The following is an 18,605-nucleotide window of genomic DNA, read 5'->3' on the forward strand; positions in this document are numbered from 1 at the left end:
CTGGTTTAAGATGAAAGTAGCTGGTTTTAGCTGGTCTCCCAGCCTGGCTAGACCAGCCTGACCAGCTGAGGAAGTGGTCAAAACCCCTCTAAAACCAGCCTGCTGACCAGCTAAGACTAGGCTGGATGACCAGCTAAAACCAGCCAACCAGCTTAGGCTGGTTTTAGCTGTTTTTTTCAGCAGGGAGACCCATAACATTTACAAATGGCTGCGCCCACTGTTAATAATGTAAATTAAGTCATATTATTAGTAACACGTTTTTATTACATTTTTTAAACTGAGTTTTAATAATAAAGGTGTTTATTTGAGTTTCATATGTCTCGTTTTGGTTTGTGGCTACCATGATTCAGGCATTTTGGAAATGTCTAAAAATGTTAATGAAATGGTATTTATCCACCTTTTTCTTCCCGTAAGAGTGGGCGCAGCCATTTGTAAATTTCTGGCTTCTGGTCTCATCTGCGTCCAGCTATTTTTAGCTGTACAAAACAGCTCGTTTTGCTGCTTGATACTGTAAATTGTTGTGTCTTACCAAATTATTTTACTGCATGTTGTCATGAAGTCTCACTCATAGGCTTACTTCGGCATAAAAAAAAAAAACTTTTTTCAGGATTAGGATTTACTTGAGGGGAAAAAATCGCTAAATTTCACATATGAGTTGATAGAAACACACAAGTACCACATTGAACTTTTTGAAGCACAAAGACTAATAGCATTTTCTTGTAAAACATACTCCAATAATCTTATTTACAACTTTTTTTAAAGAATATGTGTAAAACTGCCATGCAATTGAGTCAACACATTTCCAGTATTTTTATTAGTAGCATTTCTGTTATTTGGTTATAAAACTGGCTTTAAATGTAATTAAGGTTTCTTCTTGAGTATGGCTTTACATATCAGAGTGATCAGCATTTTATTTACCTTAAGTATTGTGAAGGACACTACAACAATACGTTTTTTATTCTCTAAAGTCAATGATCTTGACACACTGACTACCATGAATAAGGACTGACACTATGATTTAATAAAACCCTTTAATCATATATTAGAGTAAACAGTGGATTATTTATTGCGACACATTATTGTTGCACAATGTTCTGTGGGTCGTCAGAGTTTCGAATTACTGTGTACATTTCAAGACTTTCCAAACGTTTGTGAAACAGGATGATGATGTCTGGTATTGGCCAAACATGCACATACAGTGTGTTAACATTACTGTAGTTTCCCATGAAAACTGGTTCTAATCACTTTTCATCGAATAGCGGTTTTAAAACCTCTACCACATAACAGTCAGTTTAAGGGAAGACAGGTTATTCCATACTTAAGGACACAAAAGCTAAATAAAATCAACTTAATAAGCACACTGTTCATCTCATGGAAATGGGGACTACAAAAACATAAAAAAAACAGTATTGTGCATGTATTGTATCTATGGATTATTGTTTCCACATCAATGTTCAAAAACGTATGCTGTAAATATGCTGAAGTCATCTTGTGAGGCAGTATTGCTTATCTCTTTAGCATCACAATTATAAAGAACTTAAGAACAAGTAAGCATTTCATAAGCATCAATATGTTTCCAAGATGAATCATTAAATTGAAAATGTGATTATATGATGTATCACACAGTCTAACACAACCTACTTGCATTCTAAATCCTCCCTATCTCTGCACTGATACAATACAAAAACTGGTTATAGGCCTTTTAAATAGTGTCAGGCATATGCATATACATTTACAAAATAAGGTTTCAGACCCTGAGTGAAGCAAATATCACTTTGTTAGGGCTGTGTCGAAGTAGACACAATTTTAAGATGAAACAAAAACATTTTATGCATTCAGTAACAATCCCTGTAAGGGCTGCTGTTCATATTTGGATTTTTTAACAACCTTATATTTAATATTCAAAGCAAAATGATCATCAGATCTAATAAAGCAAAGAGAAATACCACACATACAATTGTAAATATCTTTAGAAAAGCTCAGTTTGCAAAGAGGTGCTACTAAATCTTTACCGTCATGTTATTTTGCAAAATGATGTTTGTTGTCACAAGCCCTGTGACACTTAAGGTCCTCAATGGTAGAGCCTATTTATTAGGCCCTCTTATTAAAGGAATAGTTCACCTAAAAATGAAAATCTGAGAGAAATTTGAGAGAAGCCCAGCATTATATCCATTTGCTCAGCAATGGATCCTGTGTAGTGAATGGGTGCCGTCGGAATAAGAGTCCAAACAGTTGATAAAAACATCACAATAATCCACAAGTAATCCAAACAGCTCAAGTCCATCAATAAACGAGGGTGAAAACAATATCAGCAAATTTTCATTTTGAGAGAACTATTCCTTTAAACTTATTAGTGTCTATTAGTTGTCAAGAAAGGTAATGTTGCCTGTCACTCCCATCCAGTCCATTTCCATGGACTGACCATCTCTTAGTTCTAAGACCAGGAGTTAAGCTTTGATTTGTACAACACCACATCTTGCATATTACGAATTTACAAGCAATACAAACACTTAATATGTTTGCGATATGTCTCACATTGCTATTAGTCATCAAATCCCCAAAGCTCCTGGTATATGCACACATACCTGCCCACATCGAATTATAAAACAAACAGCATTGTGATTCTAACGACACATATGCGAACATGTTATCTGCGACATCAGACTAAAAACATTACAGCATAAGCAGCATAAGCTAATCAGTCCTTTGGGCATCACCGGCTCATTTAATGATGGCAGAACAATGGCGCGTTGACCCTTGAGCCCACTCTCTTCTAATCAACAAGCCTACACATAAACACACTGTACACCAGATAAAGCACTTAAGCAAATGATCCAGGCTGTATAGATCTCATTCACACAGGATTTATCTATCTGACTGAAACGGTATTTAGGGGATAAAATCCCCGTCGCATCTGGAGGGCTGAGAGAGAGTGCACTTGTGGTGACACCAGACAGACAACCTGATCATTCAGAAATATCTGAGATGAGATATTCCACAACAAGGGCACACAGATTTGAAAAAAAAAAGAGCTAAACAAAGACTCAGCAGTAACAAGTTCACAAGGACACTGACTAAAGCCTGTTTCGCACATCCTGCGTCTGCAGCAAGTAAACAGCAGGGTCATGCTTTCACACTGACAACGCTTCAGCAGCTCTAAATAAAGTGATTCTTGGGTTACGACATGGCGTTTTTCTTTTAATAAAGGTTAAATATTTAAAATGGTTGTTGGAAGTGTGCAAGTGAGAATTCAGAGGTGCATTTATGACAGGATACATGAAGAACATTATGTATGTTGTTCCATAAATGCCTATACTGCTAAATATTGTGTTGATGAATAGATTTATCCTTGACTTTAAACGTGTTTTCTGCGGTGTGATCTGAAACGAAAGCGTTTAATATCCAGATCTTAACTGGACTGCATTTACACCTTCATTCAAATGCGTCTTCAGAGTTCCGATCGCACGCAGGCCTACGCGCAAAATGCTAATCAGCACTTTATTATAGGAGGCGCTAACTATAACATCTCCGTCATTTACTGAATTCAAAAGCATCGACGGATCATTCAAAATGCGTTCCAGTCTGTCATTTCCTTTCTTCACGATCTCCTCAGTAACGGGAGCCGAAATGAAGACGAATGTAAACGTTTGAGTGCTCTCTTCCCTGGTGAAAAAAACAGCATATGCTGGTTGGTATGTTTTGATGCTGGAATACTGATTAGGTAGGTTTTGATGCTGGTTTAAGCTGGTCCTTTGCTGGTTTAAGATGGTCCTTTGCTGGTTTTTGCTGGTCATGTTGCTGGTCAAGGACCAGCATGAACCAGCAAAGGACCAGCATAAACCAGCTAAGGACCAGCATAAACCAGCATCAATACCTACCTAACCAGCATCCCAGCATCAAAACATACCTACCAGCATATGCTGGATTTTTCACCAGGGTTCAGGAAGTAAAATGAGAGATTTCTGTATAAACCGGTGAAATACTTTGATAGATAATCTGCCATTGATCGATAGTGATTAATAAAATTGCTCCGTTGTTATTGCGAGAGCAGAATAAAGAGAAATGGCAAAGAATAGACGACTGCCCTGCAAGCTTATGCTTATGTAGCTGAATGCATGTTTGTTTTCACGATACGTCATTAATCCACCATATTGGCAGCAATGAATGTAAACAATGCCACTGAACCGAACAAAACGTGCATATTTTGCTAATTATTGCTGCTGAAAATGTCAATTATCGTCATGTTTTGGGCTGTATTAATCGGTCAGACTGGGAAAAACATTTGGAGTATTGTAGACTGACAAAAGTCATAACAAATCAAGGAGAAGAGTGCAAAAAACTGTCTGAGGAACAAAAGGCGTTTGTCCCAAACTGAATCAAGATTTCCAGGGCAAGAATTTTGACAACTTTCATGTTTGTTCTCATCGTTTCCAGTCAGGTAAGTTAAATATAAGTCTAATATCTTAATTAATACTACTTGTATGTATCTTTATCCCCTATTAACTTTAGTTTGTCAAAATATTGCTCCCTTTCCTGCTTACTAAGTCATTCTCTATATGATTTAGCAGCTTCCACACTTTTTTTTCCATGGTTTAGACATCATAAATTAGCAACAATGTATTCAGTAGTACCATGCAATCCATGCTGTTGTTTACATCCAAGTATCTCCAATATGGCCACGCATCCAGATAGCTGACTAAACTGTGGTGTTAAGTGCAAATCCTCTATAAATATTAGCCTAGGCTACTTACGCAGCTGACTGTGTATAATGAAAACCCATTTGCTTTTTTATTAAAAGCAATTAGAATTCCTTCAGCACCACCTAAAAATGGGTTTTCACACTCAGCAATATAGTCTTTGATGTATTTACACCTTTCTTTTAATGTGATCACAGCGTAAATTAATTTAGGTCTAATACTGTCTAAACTACACAATTTCAATCGATTTTGTGCTCACTGACATTTAATAGAAAAATGATAAGTATTTTTGTACAATCTGGTTAAGATCATGAAAATTCTGTCATTAATTACTCACCCTCATGTACCTGTAAGACCTGTGTTCATTTTCGGAACACAAATTAAGATATTTCTGATGAAGCTGCTAAATAGAATTGTTATTTTTGTTTTCTTTGCACACTCATAGCTTCATAAAATTACGGTTAAACCACTGATGTCACATGGACTATTTTAACAATGCTCTTACTACCTTTCTGGACCTTGAACTTGGTAGTTGCGTTGCTGTCTATGCAGAGTCAGAAAGCTCTCTGACTTCATCAAAAATATCTTAATTTGTGTTCTGAAGATGAATGAAGGTCTTACGGGTTTAGAATGACATGAGGGTTAAATTCCACCGCTCCAAAATTAATTTTAAGAGCAACGGCCATGTCTCAAATTCCCAATGACAACGGTTGGCTAGAACCAAGTCCCCGCCCTGCATTTCATTCTATTTCTATAACATGTTACACTTGGGTGTACATCACAATACAGAAGAAAAGCCGCTACTTCCATTTCATTGTGACTTTTAAGTTTTTTGGCTTTTAGAATTAATATGTTAGCTTTAAGATCATCTATAAACTAGTGTGTTCCAAAACAATGACAAAATTCGCATTTATAAGATATAAGCATTCAACTTAAAAGTCTCTAACTTCAGCCAATATGGATCAACGATTTTAATGACATCACCCTGCACGTCTCATCAAACTTTCTGTCCAATTAAATGCTCTCTAGAATCAGACGCGTCCCATCACCTACACTATAAATACATGCTGAAATCGGTCACTTGTTCACACAGTTAGTATTTTCATGTACGGTGAATGGCACGTAGTGCACTACATAAGAGATAGGGAACGATTTAGACAGTTTAAATATTCTTTCCACTGGTGCGAAAGAAGTCTGGTTTTGCGCTGTGGTTCACATAGTCTGCTCCAGCCCAGAGACACAATAGCAGGGGGTGGATCATATGTGCGAGTTGGCACAGATCACAAAATGTATCGGACCCGTCTGAATTCTACACAGAATGCTGTATTTTATAGTGATATGGATGAGATTATGGCTGTCAGAAGTTGTTAAATGTGGCTTTACCGAGCTCAGCAGCTCTGGTCCAAGCTGTGAAATAAACAGAACGCTACTGGCTATTTCAAAAAAGGAGGCGGGCCTGCTTGATATGTCCCGCCCTGTCTTACTGTTACAATGAAATTATGTCAACACATGGAATAACGTGTGTTTCAAAGCACTTCAGTGGACCTTTAAATATCTACCTATCTATACCTAGCTAATCCAAGTCCTGCAGAGCGAAATGTATTTGGACTGAAAATTACATTAACAACATTGTCTATTATGAAAGTAATGTATGAGCGGCACAAACGTCAGTGTGAATGCTGTAACCAGTTAATATAGCCAGAGAAAAACTAGATGCAGGATGCATAAAACAGGCCTTATGAAGCACTTCATGTTTGTGTATTGAGGCCCTCAGGGTCATTTTTGATTACAAAAATGCTTTACAGCAACCTAAACACGAGTCGATTTTGGTTCCATAAGAACGTAAGCAAAAATCTCTCCTCAGTCTAATAATCACTGCATGTGCAAACTGTAAAAAAAGCAAACCGTATTGCAAATATAAACATTTCTGTCACTGTCATAATGCAAAGGTTCTCCCAAGGGGGCTCAAGGTGCAATTCAGGTTTAGATATCATAAAAACAAGCAGGTCGAACTGTAAAAGAAACGCTTATTCAGCGTTGTTCTCTGTGGTGGATGCAGTGGTCGCAGTGGCTTTAGCTACTGTTGTTGCCAGTCTGCTTACAGAAGCTCCTTGATCGAGCTCCTCTGACTCCTCCCCCTCCGCCTCCTGCAGGGCGTGTCTATGTGGTGGGCGGAGCCGGGATCTGTGTCTGTAGGGGTAGAGGAAGAGGGCGGGGTCAGGCATGGCCATAGGCTCCTCGGGGCCCGTCACCCTCTCGCGCGGCACACATTCCCTAGCGCGTTCGGTGCGAAGGTGTGATGACGGCCGGCTCGAGCTCCGTCGTTTAGGTTTAATCGTAGTCGGGCTGCTAGCGCTGGCTTGAGGCGAAGGGTGCATGGGAGGCTTTTCCGCATCGGGCTGGGCCGGCCTCCTGCGTTGCTGCTGCTTCTGCTGCTGGAGTTTCTGCTTGGCTGAATGCAGCTGGAAGGACAGGTACGCAGCCGCCTCTGTCTGCTTCTGCAGCTCGGTGTTGAGCACAGTGGTCCTGTGGCTGCGGTGTTTTAATTCCTCCAGGAAACGGCGCTCCTTTTCCTTCAGACTGGCACGGAGAGCACCCACCAGGACGGATTTTTGGCTCAGCTCCCATCGCAGATCACTCTGGATCTGCTGCTGCTCTTCCAGATGCTCCTCCACCTCCCGACAACGGGCTTCCAGCTGTTCCTCTTCCTCCTTCACGTCTGGAACACATATAGAATGGAAACATTTATTGTAATAAAACATGATTCAGTGTGTAGTGTAAGCTCCAGTGAGAATATGCTAGTTTAATGAGAACCAAGTTTTGTTTACAGCAAAGGAAAACCAGTCTCCTCTTATCGAAATCCTTTGACATTTTTCTTTACAAATCCTCAGTTTGTACTCCTAATTTGTGACCAGTGTTTTGTTTTGCTCTCTCCTCTGTGCTTCCACATTCATGACTTCTCACTGGAGCTTGCTACATCATCCACTGGAACATCACTCTCTTGTGAATGCGTGAATGACCGTTAAAGGAAGTTAGAAATTACGGTTTATGAAGTTGTAAATATAGTTATTTTTCAAATGCATCGACTCACTTTGGAAGGCCCTTATTAACCCCCCAGAGCCATGTGGAGCACGTTTTATGATGGATGGATGCACTTTATTGGACTTCAAAGTCTCAACACCCATTCACTGGCATTATATTAAAGAGCCAGGACATTTTTTTAATATAAATCCAATTGTATTTGTTTGAAAGAAGAAAGTCATATACACATAGGATGTATTGAGAGTGAGTAAATCATGGGGTAATTTTCATTTTTGGGTGAACTGTCTCTTTAAGTAGGGGAATCACATGCAGCCTGAACATAAACCAGAGAAAGTGAAGACCCAGAAGCTAAACACCACACACTCCTACTGTACAAATGAATGCATGATCTCATGTATGATCCACCTTGTGATATGAAACAGGCATGACTAATATGAACAAGCCCCTCCGTCTAAAATCAGATTTAGCCGTAAAAGCAAATTTCGCACTAATCTGCGATCTAAAAGGTAAGTGGATGTGGGAGAGGAAAGTAGACAAAAGGCTCTTCTGTGCCCAAGGATTACAGAGTCACTGAGCAAATCCAAATCAACTAATCTCAACTCTGGTTTGGCTACTGGTTGGGTGTGCCATCTGTTCAGGGTTATCAGACACATTAAATGTCTAGGACAAGACCTCCCTGAGCTGGCTTGACTACCGTGCCCACAAAGCATAAAGCAAGGATGAAGTAAATTGCTGGCACACAACAAAAAATAACAAACTCACTTTGGAAAAAGGTGTCTGCTAAATGAATAGACATAAAGATACAGTTGAAGTCAAAAGTTTACATACACCTTGCAGAATCTGCAAAATGTTAATTATTTTACCAAAATAAGAGGTGTCATACATAATGCATGTTGTTTTTGATGTAGTACTGACCTGAATAAGACATTTCACATAAAAGACATTTACATATAGTCCACAAGAGAAAATAATAGTTGAATTTATAAAAATGACCCCATTCAAAAGTTTACATATGATTGATTCTTAATACTGTATTGTTACCTGAATGATCCGCAGCAGTGTTGTTGTTTTTTTTTGTTTTCTTTTAGTGATAGTTATTCATGAGTCCCTTGTTATGAAAATAAAAAAATATATAAAATAAAAAAGTAAATAAAAAATATGATATTTAGGCAAAATAAGAAAAATGTACACATCATTCTGTTCAAAAGTTTTCACCCCCCAGCTCTTAATGCATTGTTTTTCTTTCTGAAGCATCAGTGAGCATTTGAACCTTCTGTAATAGTTGCATATGAGTCACAAAAAATGCTGAAACCCCAAAGAATTTGTGGGACCTGAAGGATTTTTCTGAAGAACAGCAGGCAGTTTAACTTTTCAGGACAAACAAGAGACTCGTGAACAACTATCACTAAACAAAAAAAAAAAAAACACAGCAGTGGATCATTCAGGTAGTAACACAGTATTAAGAATTATTTTGATAAATTCAACTATTATTTTTTCTTGTGGACTATTTGTAAATGTCTTTTATGTTAAATATCTTATTCAGGTCAGTACTATATAAAAATAACGTGCATTTTGTATGATCCCTCTTATTTTGGTAAAATAATCAACATTTTGCAGATTCTGCAAGGTGTATGTAAACTTGACTTCAACTGTATATTGCAGTATTAACAAATCTTAAATCACTCTCATATTACTGTAAATTCCATATATCTAACACTACTGTAAATAATGATTAAGAAAATCTGCCATAGAATTAGACAGAAGCATTAAAGAGTAACTGGCGTATAACATGTCATTTAACTACAATAAAACAAATGAAGGATAAAACATGTATTTTCCAGTTGAAGGCGTCTTTGTGCTCGCATTAATGTAATGTCTTTTAAATAAATGACACGTTAAGTAGCCTGAAAATGAGTTACAGGAATCTGTGTCAGACATTCCACACCTGATCCAAATGAACTCGATGACCTTGTGCTGTGTGCTCAACATCTTTCCCTTATTTCTGTCTCGCTTGCTTTTCACACAGTACTGTCTATCAATTTGTCCAGAATCTCCTGATTTCACAGCCAGCCTATCAGTCCCACCCCATGGGTCCAGACTGAGATGAGCTCATGATGTGAGTATAGAAAATGCTGTGTTATCCGATGCCTAAATCTGATCTCTCCACTGTTCCTCATTGAGTTCACTCTTTGCAGGCTCTGACCCTTTTAATAGAGTGTGTAATGAAACCGAGCTGTTGACAACAATCAGTCGACAAAGGCATTTGTGCAGATTAGAAGTGATAGACATCAAAAAATGATGAGTATTGTTCATTTAATACTAACATTGTGCAAGCTATGTACTTGTAAATTATGAAATCATTTCCAAACAGTGTTTATTCCTTTGGGCTTCTTTGAAGACTAGACTAACACATCCAAAACATGCAGATGTTTGATCTCAGATGAATAATCATTCACAGCAAAGAAATATTACAATGTAAACAGGCTTCGGTAGTCACGACGCAGCAGTTAACTGTTTCTATTTTTAATGCACTGCACAGTTACAGCACATTTAATTATTTTTCAGCATTAAATCTTTCACTTCTCCCCTTGTCTTGTTCTGAACATACTGTTAGTATGTGCACTGGCAATGTGTATTTTTCAGTGACTTAAGGTTACATTGTTAGGTCAGTAGGTGACGAGTAAGTCGATTCGCTCGGACACAATTATTCTGTGCTTCTATGTGTTGCTCAGCAACATAAAGGTTTATTATACCTTTGTTTGGAATTATCTTTTCTGGCAAAGCACAAATACATGAAATATTAGTAATATTGTGTCTTAAAGAATTCGCCCAAAAAATAAAAATTCTGTCATTAATAACTCATCCTCATGTCGTCCCAAACCCATAAAACCATCGTTCATATTCAGAACGCAAATTAAGATATTTTTTAAGAAATCCAAGAGTTTTCTGACCCTGCATAGACAGCAACGTAACTGACACGTTCAAGGCCCAGAAAGGTAGTAAGGACACTGTTAAAATAGTCCATGTGACATCAGTGGTTCAACCGTAATTTATTAAGCTACTAGAATACTTTCTGTGTGCAAAGATAACAAAAATAATTGCTTTATTCAACAATTTCTTCTTTCTTAGAAAGCTCTCAGATTTCATCAAAAATATCTTAATTTGTGTCCTGAAGATGAACGGGGCTCTAATGGGTTTGGAATGACCAGAGGGTGAGTAATTAATGACAGAATTTTCATGTCTGGCTGAACTATCCCTCTAAAGGGGTCCTATTATGCTTTTTCATGTTTTGAATTTTAGTCAGTGTGTGGTGTGTATGTTTAGGCATTAAAAGATCTACAAAGTTACAAATCTCAAAGTATACCTCCAAAAAGGAGGTATTTTGTTTTTTAAAAATCCCTTTTCAAGAACTAAAATGAATGGCTCCTTTGGACTACAGCGTTTGTTTTCCGGATGTTATGATGTCACAATGCGGCCCATTAGAATAAATATATTATATAAATAAATCCCGCCTACTGAAATTCGAATGGTTAGGGGGTGGGGTAGGGATGAGGTGGGGGATTAGCCTCTAACTTTAGTGATGCAGCGCGTTTTTTTTTTTAAATGCATAAACTTGCACTAGACTAGGCTAATCAGAGTTATATTAAAAATTATCCTGGCACTCCCAAGCTTTAGAGCGGCATAGATGGGTGTTTCTCTTCATCAGTCCAAAACAAGTCCAATAAAGTGCATCCATAATAAAAAGTGCCTCAATAAAGGCCTCCTCGCCTTAATCTAGCTTGCGCTAACAGTTGTACACGGAACTTGCTGCTTGCTGCTGCGTGGCAGTACTGAAACACCGTCTAAGCTGTTCGCCAATAGCAACGCACTGGAACAGCTAACCAATAACAACACATTTTGTTATTCGGAAGGCGGGTCTTCATCAAACCCGAAATTAATCGAGTCTTTTGTGCCAGGCTGGGGAGAAAGGTATTGTAATAATGTAAATTATGTGAAAACTAATGCGTTTTTTGAACCACTAAGCAAGAGAGCATGTTCTAGTACACCCCCAAAACAAAATCAAGACTTTGTAAAAGAGCATAATAGGACCCCTTTAAAATAAAGGTATTTATTCCCGTTATGGCAAAGATTTTATAACTCCCCAGCTGTGATTATAATTTAAAAATCTCTATTCTCAGTAGCCTATTCTCAGTTTTCTTGTGCTATTCCTCTCTGTCTCCTTGCCCAACTTTGTCTCAGCAAAAAAACAAGCTGTAATTGGACACCCCCACTGGGACTGTGCAGCAAAAACGGAGGAAAACGCAGGCAGGATCAATTTGTGGGAGGATGAGGCTGCGTCGGGCTGGAGGAGAGAGGGATGACCTGCAGTATGTAGAGGAGGCGTCTCCCGCTTAACAATAAGTTGCCTCTTAATGTGCGACTGGCTTGCGTTTTAGATAAACTATCATCTCAATCATAATCACACGGTCGTTAAAAAATCATTAGCCTCAAATCGAATCACTTGAATTTAGCAGATTATATAGAATTGTAACAACAAAAGAAGTGTTGAGTGCATAATTTTATTTATTATCAGAGTAAATGAGTTTTCATGCTTGCCAAAATCTTTCAAACGTAATCGAGTAACAAATATCAATATCTACCTTTATATAACCTAGATAGTAGATGCTGTTGTATTAAATACACCTACTGCTGTTGTTCTTCTTGCTGTGTACAACTGAACACCCGTGCTAAAAATAAAAAAACTCAGCTCACAAATACATGAAACAACATTTTTTTGGAAGACAAAAGAGCTCACCTGCTTCACTTCTGCCTGGGGGCTTCATGTTGAGTTCCTGTGTAAGTTCTGTAGTAATAGAAAGTAATACAAAGATACACTAAGTATTTCTGAGCATTCTGAAAACGATACATTCCAGAATTATTATAGATCATGCCATAAGTCCTGAATTAGTATTAGCATTGGTTTTGCATTTATATGATTCAATTAATTGTTTAGTGCCCTACATATATACACATTTACATTTCATTTGGACATGTATCAGATTAAAAATGCAGTAGTCAAATACTATAGTAAAAGCAGAAGTAAAAAAAGCAATAATAAAACCAATTTATTTTAATTACACAATATCATGTACCCTACTGTTCAAAAATTTTTTTTAAACAAATGCTGTTTTTTAAACTTTCTATTCATCAAATAATTACAAAAAAATCATCATGGTTTCCACAAAAATATTAAGCAGAACAACTGTTTTCAACACTGATACTAATGAAAAAAATTCTTATGCAGAAAATCATCAGCTTTGTCATATATAATAAAAAATATACACTACAAGTCCAAAATTTTTAAAAAAAGTAATATTTTTAATGTTTTTTTAAACAAGTCTTTGATTCATGTGTTCAAAGTTAATTTTTCAGCAGTCTACAGTGTCACATGATCCTTCAGAAATCAATCTAATATGCTGATTTCCTGTTCAAAAGACATTAATTATTATTAATATTATTATTATCAATATTTTAAATATTTAAAATATTCTTTGATGGATAGAAAGATCCAAAGATTAGCATTTATCTGACGTAAAAAGCTTTTCTAACATTATACACTTGTACCTTTCAAAAACACATCTTTTTTTTAAAATATAGAATTATAGAAATTAATACTTTTATTTAGTAAGGATGCTTTAAATTGATCAAAAGTGATGATAAAGACATTTATAATGTTACGAAAGATTTCTATTTCAGATAAATGCTGTTCTTCTGAAGTTTCTATTCATCAAAAAAAACCTTACAATTCTACTGTTTTTAATACAAGAACAGTTAGAAGAGTTCAAATTTCAAAATTTTACTGTTTTTGCTGTACTATGGATCAAATAAATGCAGGCTTGGTGAGCAGAAAAAAAACATTAACATAATGTTTAAAAAAACATTAAAAATCTTACTGTTCAAAAACTTTTGACTGGTAGTGTATTTAAGAAGATAACAGTTGTTTTAAATTGTAACAATATTATACAAAATGACTATTTTTACCATATTTTTGACAAATAATTGTTGAGTTTGACTTTAAAAATATTAAAAAATCTTCCTGACCCTGAACCTTTGAACAATATATTCTGTATATACATTTGAGCATATATATATCAAAGAGTTGCAAAAGAAAAACTGACTTCCTGTGTTGCAGATACTGAGAAGGCTTTAAACTAGGATGATTGGTTGGGCAGAAGAGCAAAAAGATGAATATGCAATGTGCTGGTTTTTCTGCCCTAGCTGGCTCAGCACAATGTTCAGGTAGAAAGGCCGTGTCCTATATTACTGAGAGGGAAAACACAAACCCTGCACTGACAGGAAGCTATTGACCCGTGGTTCTCTCTGTGCAGCCTGTGCCATCAAAGAGAGCAATGTAACCCTGCTCTCCTCTGCACAGGATCTGTGCATCTAGGGCAAGGCAACACAATTAGATCGTGTGCCGACATTATTTTTGGAACGACATCGAATTAGGTGTGATTTATGCTTATGTGTGTTGTTTCATGTGTGTACAACAACTCAAAATCAAATTCAGGTGGATGTACTGTGGGAATGATCATGACACATACCTGTACAGCGTTTCTGGAGGGACAGGATCTCCAGATGTAGTCCATGCAGCAAAGACAGCTGCTCCTGTCTAAGGAACACAATGCTCCTCTCCACACTCTCCACCTGCCGCTCCAGTGAAACCATCTGTGACCCCTTTAACAAACGAAAAATAGGGATATTTAATAAATTAATTATCAGCCATTTATATCAGAGCATCAGAGTTTTCTCTCACTTCATGATTACTCTCATCAGTGAGGAAATGGAAAACCATTAGAAAATGACTTCTTATATCAAATATTTTGTGTTGCAGTGCAACATATTCAAATGAGAATGTAGTCCAGGGAGCTGTAATAAGAGGGGCACACTAAGGTCCTTCAGCAGTGGGTTTTGAAGTACCCCCAACAGTGCACTCTTTCGATGTATCTCTCATGGACATACATATTTGAAATCTTGGGCTGCGTTTCCCCAAAGCATCGTAAGCTTAAGTACATTGTATACCCATTGAAACTTAGGCTTATGACGCTTATGGGAAACGCAGCCTTGGAGTCTTTACTAATGAGCTGAATCAAGGGTGTTTGATTAGTGAAACATCCACAATGTGAAAACTACTGCGTGCGACTACGAAAAAATATTTAGGAACGCCAGTGCAACTGACCTGATCAGCATATTTGTGTTTGCGATCAGGGGAGCATCGAAGGTTTCTACTTACAATGTGTTGAGTGGTGTTGAGTAATGTATCAGACATATCAGTTGATTCCTTGAGCACAATGTTATTCACTGCTCAAAACACCAGAGTTTTGTTCAGTGCTGAGTTCTGCAAGCTGCTCTCATTATAAAAAACGTATAGACAGGGTGTAATTAAGAGATTCTTTGTGCAGTGTAAGGAGCTTTGTTATTATAACGGAACTTTGTTAGATGGCAATGAACTAAACCTACCTAATAGTATGAACAAAAGCAAATGTGACATAAAAATGCAATTGCAAGCATTCCATTTTAGCTTGTTTTTTGATCTCTCAAATTTTAGCTCTTTCATCGTAAGTCATGTTTATATACGTACCCAAGGATTTCGCATCTTAATCCAGTTCCATGCCAGCTGAGCTACTGAGCAAGCTTGTTATGTCCAGAAAGTGACATATGGAGCTGTAATCATAACTGTGTATAAAAACGATTACAAGCGCTTGCTGTTACAACGCCTCTAGCGTTCATTTCTGTTGGAAACTGCAGTAATATGTACCTATTGGTACGTATTTCGCCTCTCACGAAAATGTTCCCACAGGTACGTTTCTGTCACGAGACCAGGTGGTGATTTTGCTCTATTTGGTTGACAAAAATATACAAAATCACAGTTGAGCTACTGTGTATCTCTAATCAAACACAGCGCTTATGAATGAATGTGCACTTTTAAACGAATCTAGTGAGTCAATGATTCAATTACCAATTCATAAATGCAGTCACTTGCTTTATTCCTGAATAAATCAGCCATTCGAACGAATCAATTGAATGAATGATTCAGTGATAAAATTAGTAACTTGCCGCCACCTACTGGCAGTATTAGTTTCCTTTTTAAATGAGAATTTCAGTTATTTAAATCATCATTGAATATTTCTATATTCAAATTTTTATATTTAAAACATTAATCTCAACATTAATTAACAAATTTAACCGCACGGGTCAATTAACCTACAAACCACTTTTGTATTTTCTGTGCCACCTCTGTAGTACAATTTAATTTTGCTAATACTGATTTGATTTTATTGAACTTATACTTCTTATTCTACTTGTTCTTAATCTATTTGTTTAATTAGAAAGTTTAAAAAGCTCATAAATATACATTTTTGAATTTGGCAAAGATGACATACATAATAAAATGCCATTACAAAGGAAAAAAAATGCTGTTTTTTTTTTTTTTTTAATCAGAATTTTTGATTATTGACCAGAAGTGCTCCTGAATTTTCTGACTGTGCACCCACATCAGTTTGGTCCTGGGCCCCATAAATTTTAGTAGCAGTTCAGTTGAAACTGGAGTCAACAAATGAATAGGGGCTTGGGGCAAAATCCCAACAAAATGACAAAAATTACCCTGAAATTTAAAAATTCTCCTTATTTTGTAGTATCTAATTATACATCCTGATAATCCTAATCCTAATATTATTTTAGGCATACATCAGTTATACAAATGGTCACATGAACTGTGAGTTGATGATAATTTATTTAATTTTATAGGTACCAGTATCACTCATTTGAGAATTTATTTACTTTTTCTACATTAAAGATCAAATAAAAAATAAAATGCATCTTAATAAAAAAAATTCAAAAACTTTTGAGTTGTTCTCTTTACCTGATCTGACCCCTTAAAATGACTCGTTGGTGTGACCTAGTCACGTTAATAATAATAATTTGTAATAAATAATATTATTGACTTGAATAAAACAAGTTATTTTGGTTGTTAAACACATTTTAGGTATCCTAACTTAACAAATTAGGCTATATTATTACCATATTTACAATATCCTTTATAAAAAGAAATTATTAATATTTTGATTATAATTTTAACATTTGTTTTTACGTGATCTTAAGTGGCACAATGTTAAACGAAACTTCTGAGCGTCATTGTGCTTAATATAAACACCCACAGATGTTACTAGAAACAATTCAAGCTCGCAGACACATTATGTAATACTACTACATCCCACTGTAAAACATTTAAACGTAAATAAGCTCCTGATTCGTCACTCTTTCCCATGTACGTGGCCATAAAAGCCTTTGATAACACTGCGCATAATATTCTCCAGCACTCACCGTATTTTCCATTAGCGCGGCTTATATTCGTATCCAACAGATGAAGCGTTATAATGAAGAGAATGAACGTGCTCCTTCACTTCCACATCTCTGCCCTTCAAAGAACCGACCCATGAACATATAGGATGACGACATCTTTAAAAAAGATCAATACACATCTCAAAGGGAGACTTAAAGACGGATCTGCCCCAGAATAACGGCAGAGGTTTCGCGAGAAAGACGAGATTTCAATCCTTCGTTGTCCTGGCCAACGTACAATTGCTGTATCCCACAATGTCACGATCGATTAAAGTGATCCCGACGTTTAGCTGGCACAAGCGTGCTCGTGTGTCCTGCGTCTGCTGAACGGCATCATCCTCATCATCGCGATGACAGGCAGCAGGAAGCGGCTCCTTCAGTACCAGGGCAATGATGCAACTGATGGAGGAAACAGCGATGCTCTGAGGAAAACTCCACGGCACATCCCATCTCATACGTGCACCTCTACTGCTTCTTGCAGTCGTGCATTAAATTAAGGCGCATAATGTGTTACAAATCCCTAAATAAACTGAGCTGAAAAGTACAGTATTCAACGTTTAGTTCCAGTCCTCGAATTTGATTGGATGAGCGGCGTTCCAAGAATATTTAATTAGCCTATGGACTGTTCTCTGTTTGTATTGCTGAAGTCTCGAACCAAGAGTATGCGAATTGAATTGTTTTATTTTTTGGTTCATTCTTATTTTGTTTTTAGTTTGTTGTTACGTAGTATAGCTATTTTTCGACCCCAATACTGTACGTAAGCAACGCGGAGTGGAGTTTATTTGGTGGTTTGTCTCGTGCCAGAATGTGTAGAAGCGTCATATTCGCATATTTTGCGGATTATTGTTGCTGAAAATCGTCAATTATTGTCATGTTTGGCCTGTACTAATCGGTCCGACCGGGAAAAACATTTGGAGTATTATAGGCTGCCAAAACATACAACAAATCAAGAAGAAGAGTGCTGCAAAAAAACTGTCTGAGGAACAAAAGGCGTTTGTTGTTGGCCAAACTGAACCACGGTTTTCCAGGGCAAGAATTGTGTTTGTTCTCATCATTTCCGGTCAGGTAGGTGAAATGTTAGGAGCATATCTTAATTAATACTGCTGGTATGTGTACCACCTGTTAACATTAATTATAATCCTGCTTACTGACTCCTTTTCTATACGATTTAGCAGCGTCCACACGTGTTTTTTGTGGTTTAGACAATATAAATTAGCAGAAAAACGTATTCAGTAGTACATTAACAGTGCAATCCATGCTGTTGTTTACATCCGAGTATCTCCAATATGGTCGCGCATCCGGGTAACTGACGAAATCGTGATATAAGTGCAAACCCTCTAAATGCCCTCGTTTTACTTTTTACTGTTCTCCTATCCACCTTATTTTTCCCATAAGAGTGGGTGCAGCCATTTGTACATTTTTTGTGTCTGGCTTCCGGTCTCATCCACTTCCAGCTATTTTTAGTTGCAGCTTGATATTGCAAAC

At 37.0% G+C, this 18,605-nt stretch overlaps 1 protein-coding gene across 1 annotated transcript; it reads right to left on the reverse strand.

Moving 5' to 3' along the window:
- Positions 1-1,033: 1,033 nt before the first annotated feature.
- On the reverse strand, positions 1,034-18,179 carry ccdc92ba (coiled-coil domain containing 92Ba). Its single transcript, XM_051128599.1, has 4 exons — positions 17,103-18,179; positions 14,324-14,456; positions 12,535-12,582; positions 1,034-7,416 (listed from the first exon to the last, which is right to left on the reverse strand). Exons 1-4 carry the CDS (start codon positions 17,112-17,114, stop codon positions 6,725-6,727), a joined length of 885 nt encoding a protein of 294 aa, XP_050984556.1. The 5' UTR covers positions 17,115-18,179; the 3' UTR covers positions 1,034-6,724.
- Between the last annotated feature and the right edge of the window lie 426 nt (positions 18,180-18,605).

Source organism: Labeo rohita, chromosome 15 (assembly GCF_022985175.1).
Source record: "Labeo rohita strain BAU-BD-2019 chromosome 15, IGBB_LRoh.1.0, whole genome shotgun sequence".
Lineage (NCBI taxonomy): Eukaryota > Metazoa > Chordata > Actinopteri > Cypriniformes > Cyprinidae > Labeo > Labeo rohita.

What these genes read in the sequence shown, in the direction of transcription:
- ccdc92ba (XM_051128599.1), bottom strand. An exon ending in CCTCCAGAAACGCTGTACAG is followed by an intron (nt 12,583 to 14,323) that starts GTATGTGTCATG and finishes CTATTACTACAG; the next exon opens with AACTTACACAGGAACTCAAC. An exon ending in CCCAGGCAGAAGTGAAGCAG is followed by an intron (nt 7,417 to 12,534) that starts GTGAGCTCTTTT and finishes TATGTGTTCCAG; the next exon opens with ACGTGAAGGAGGAAGAGGAA.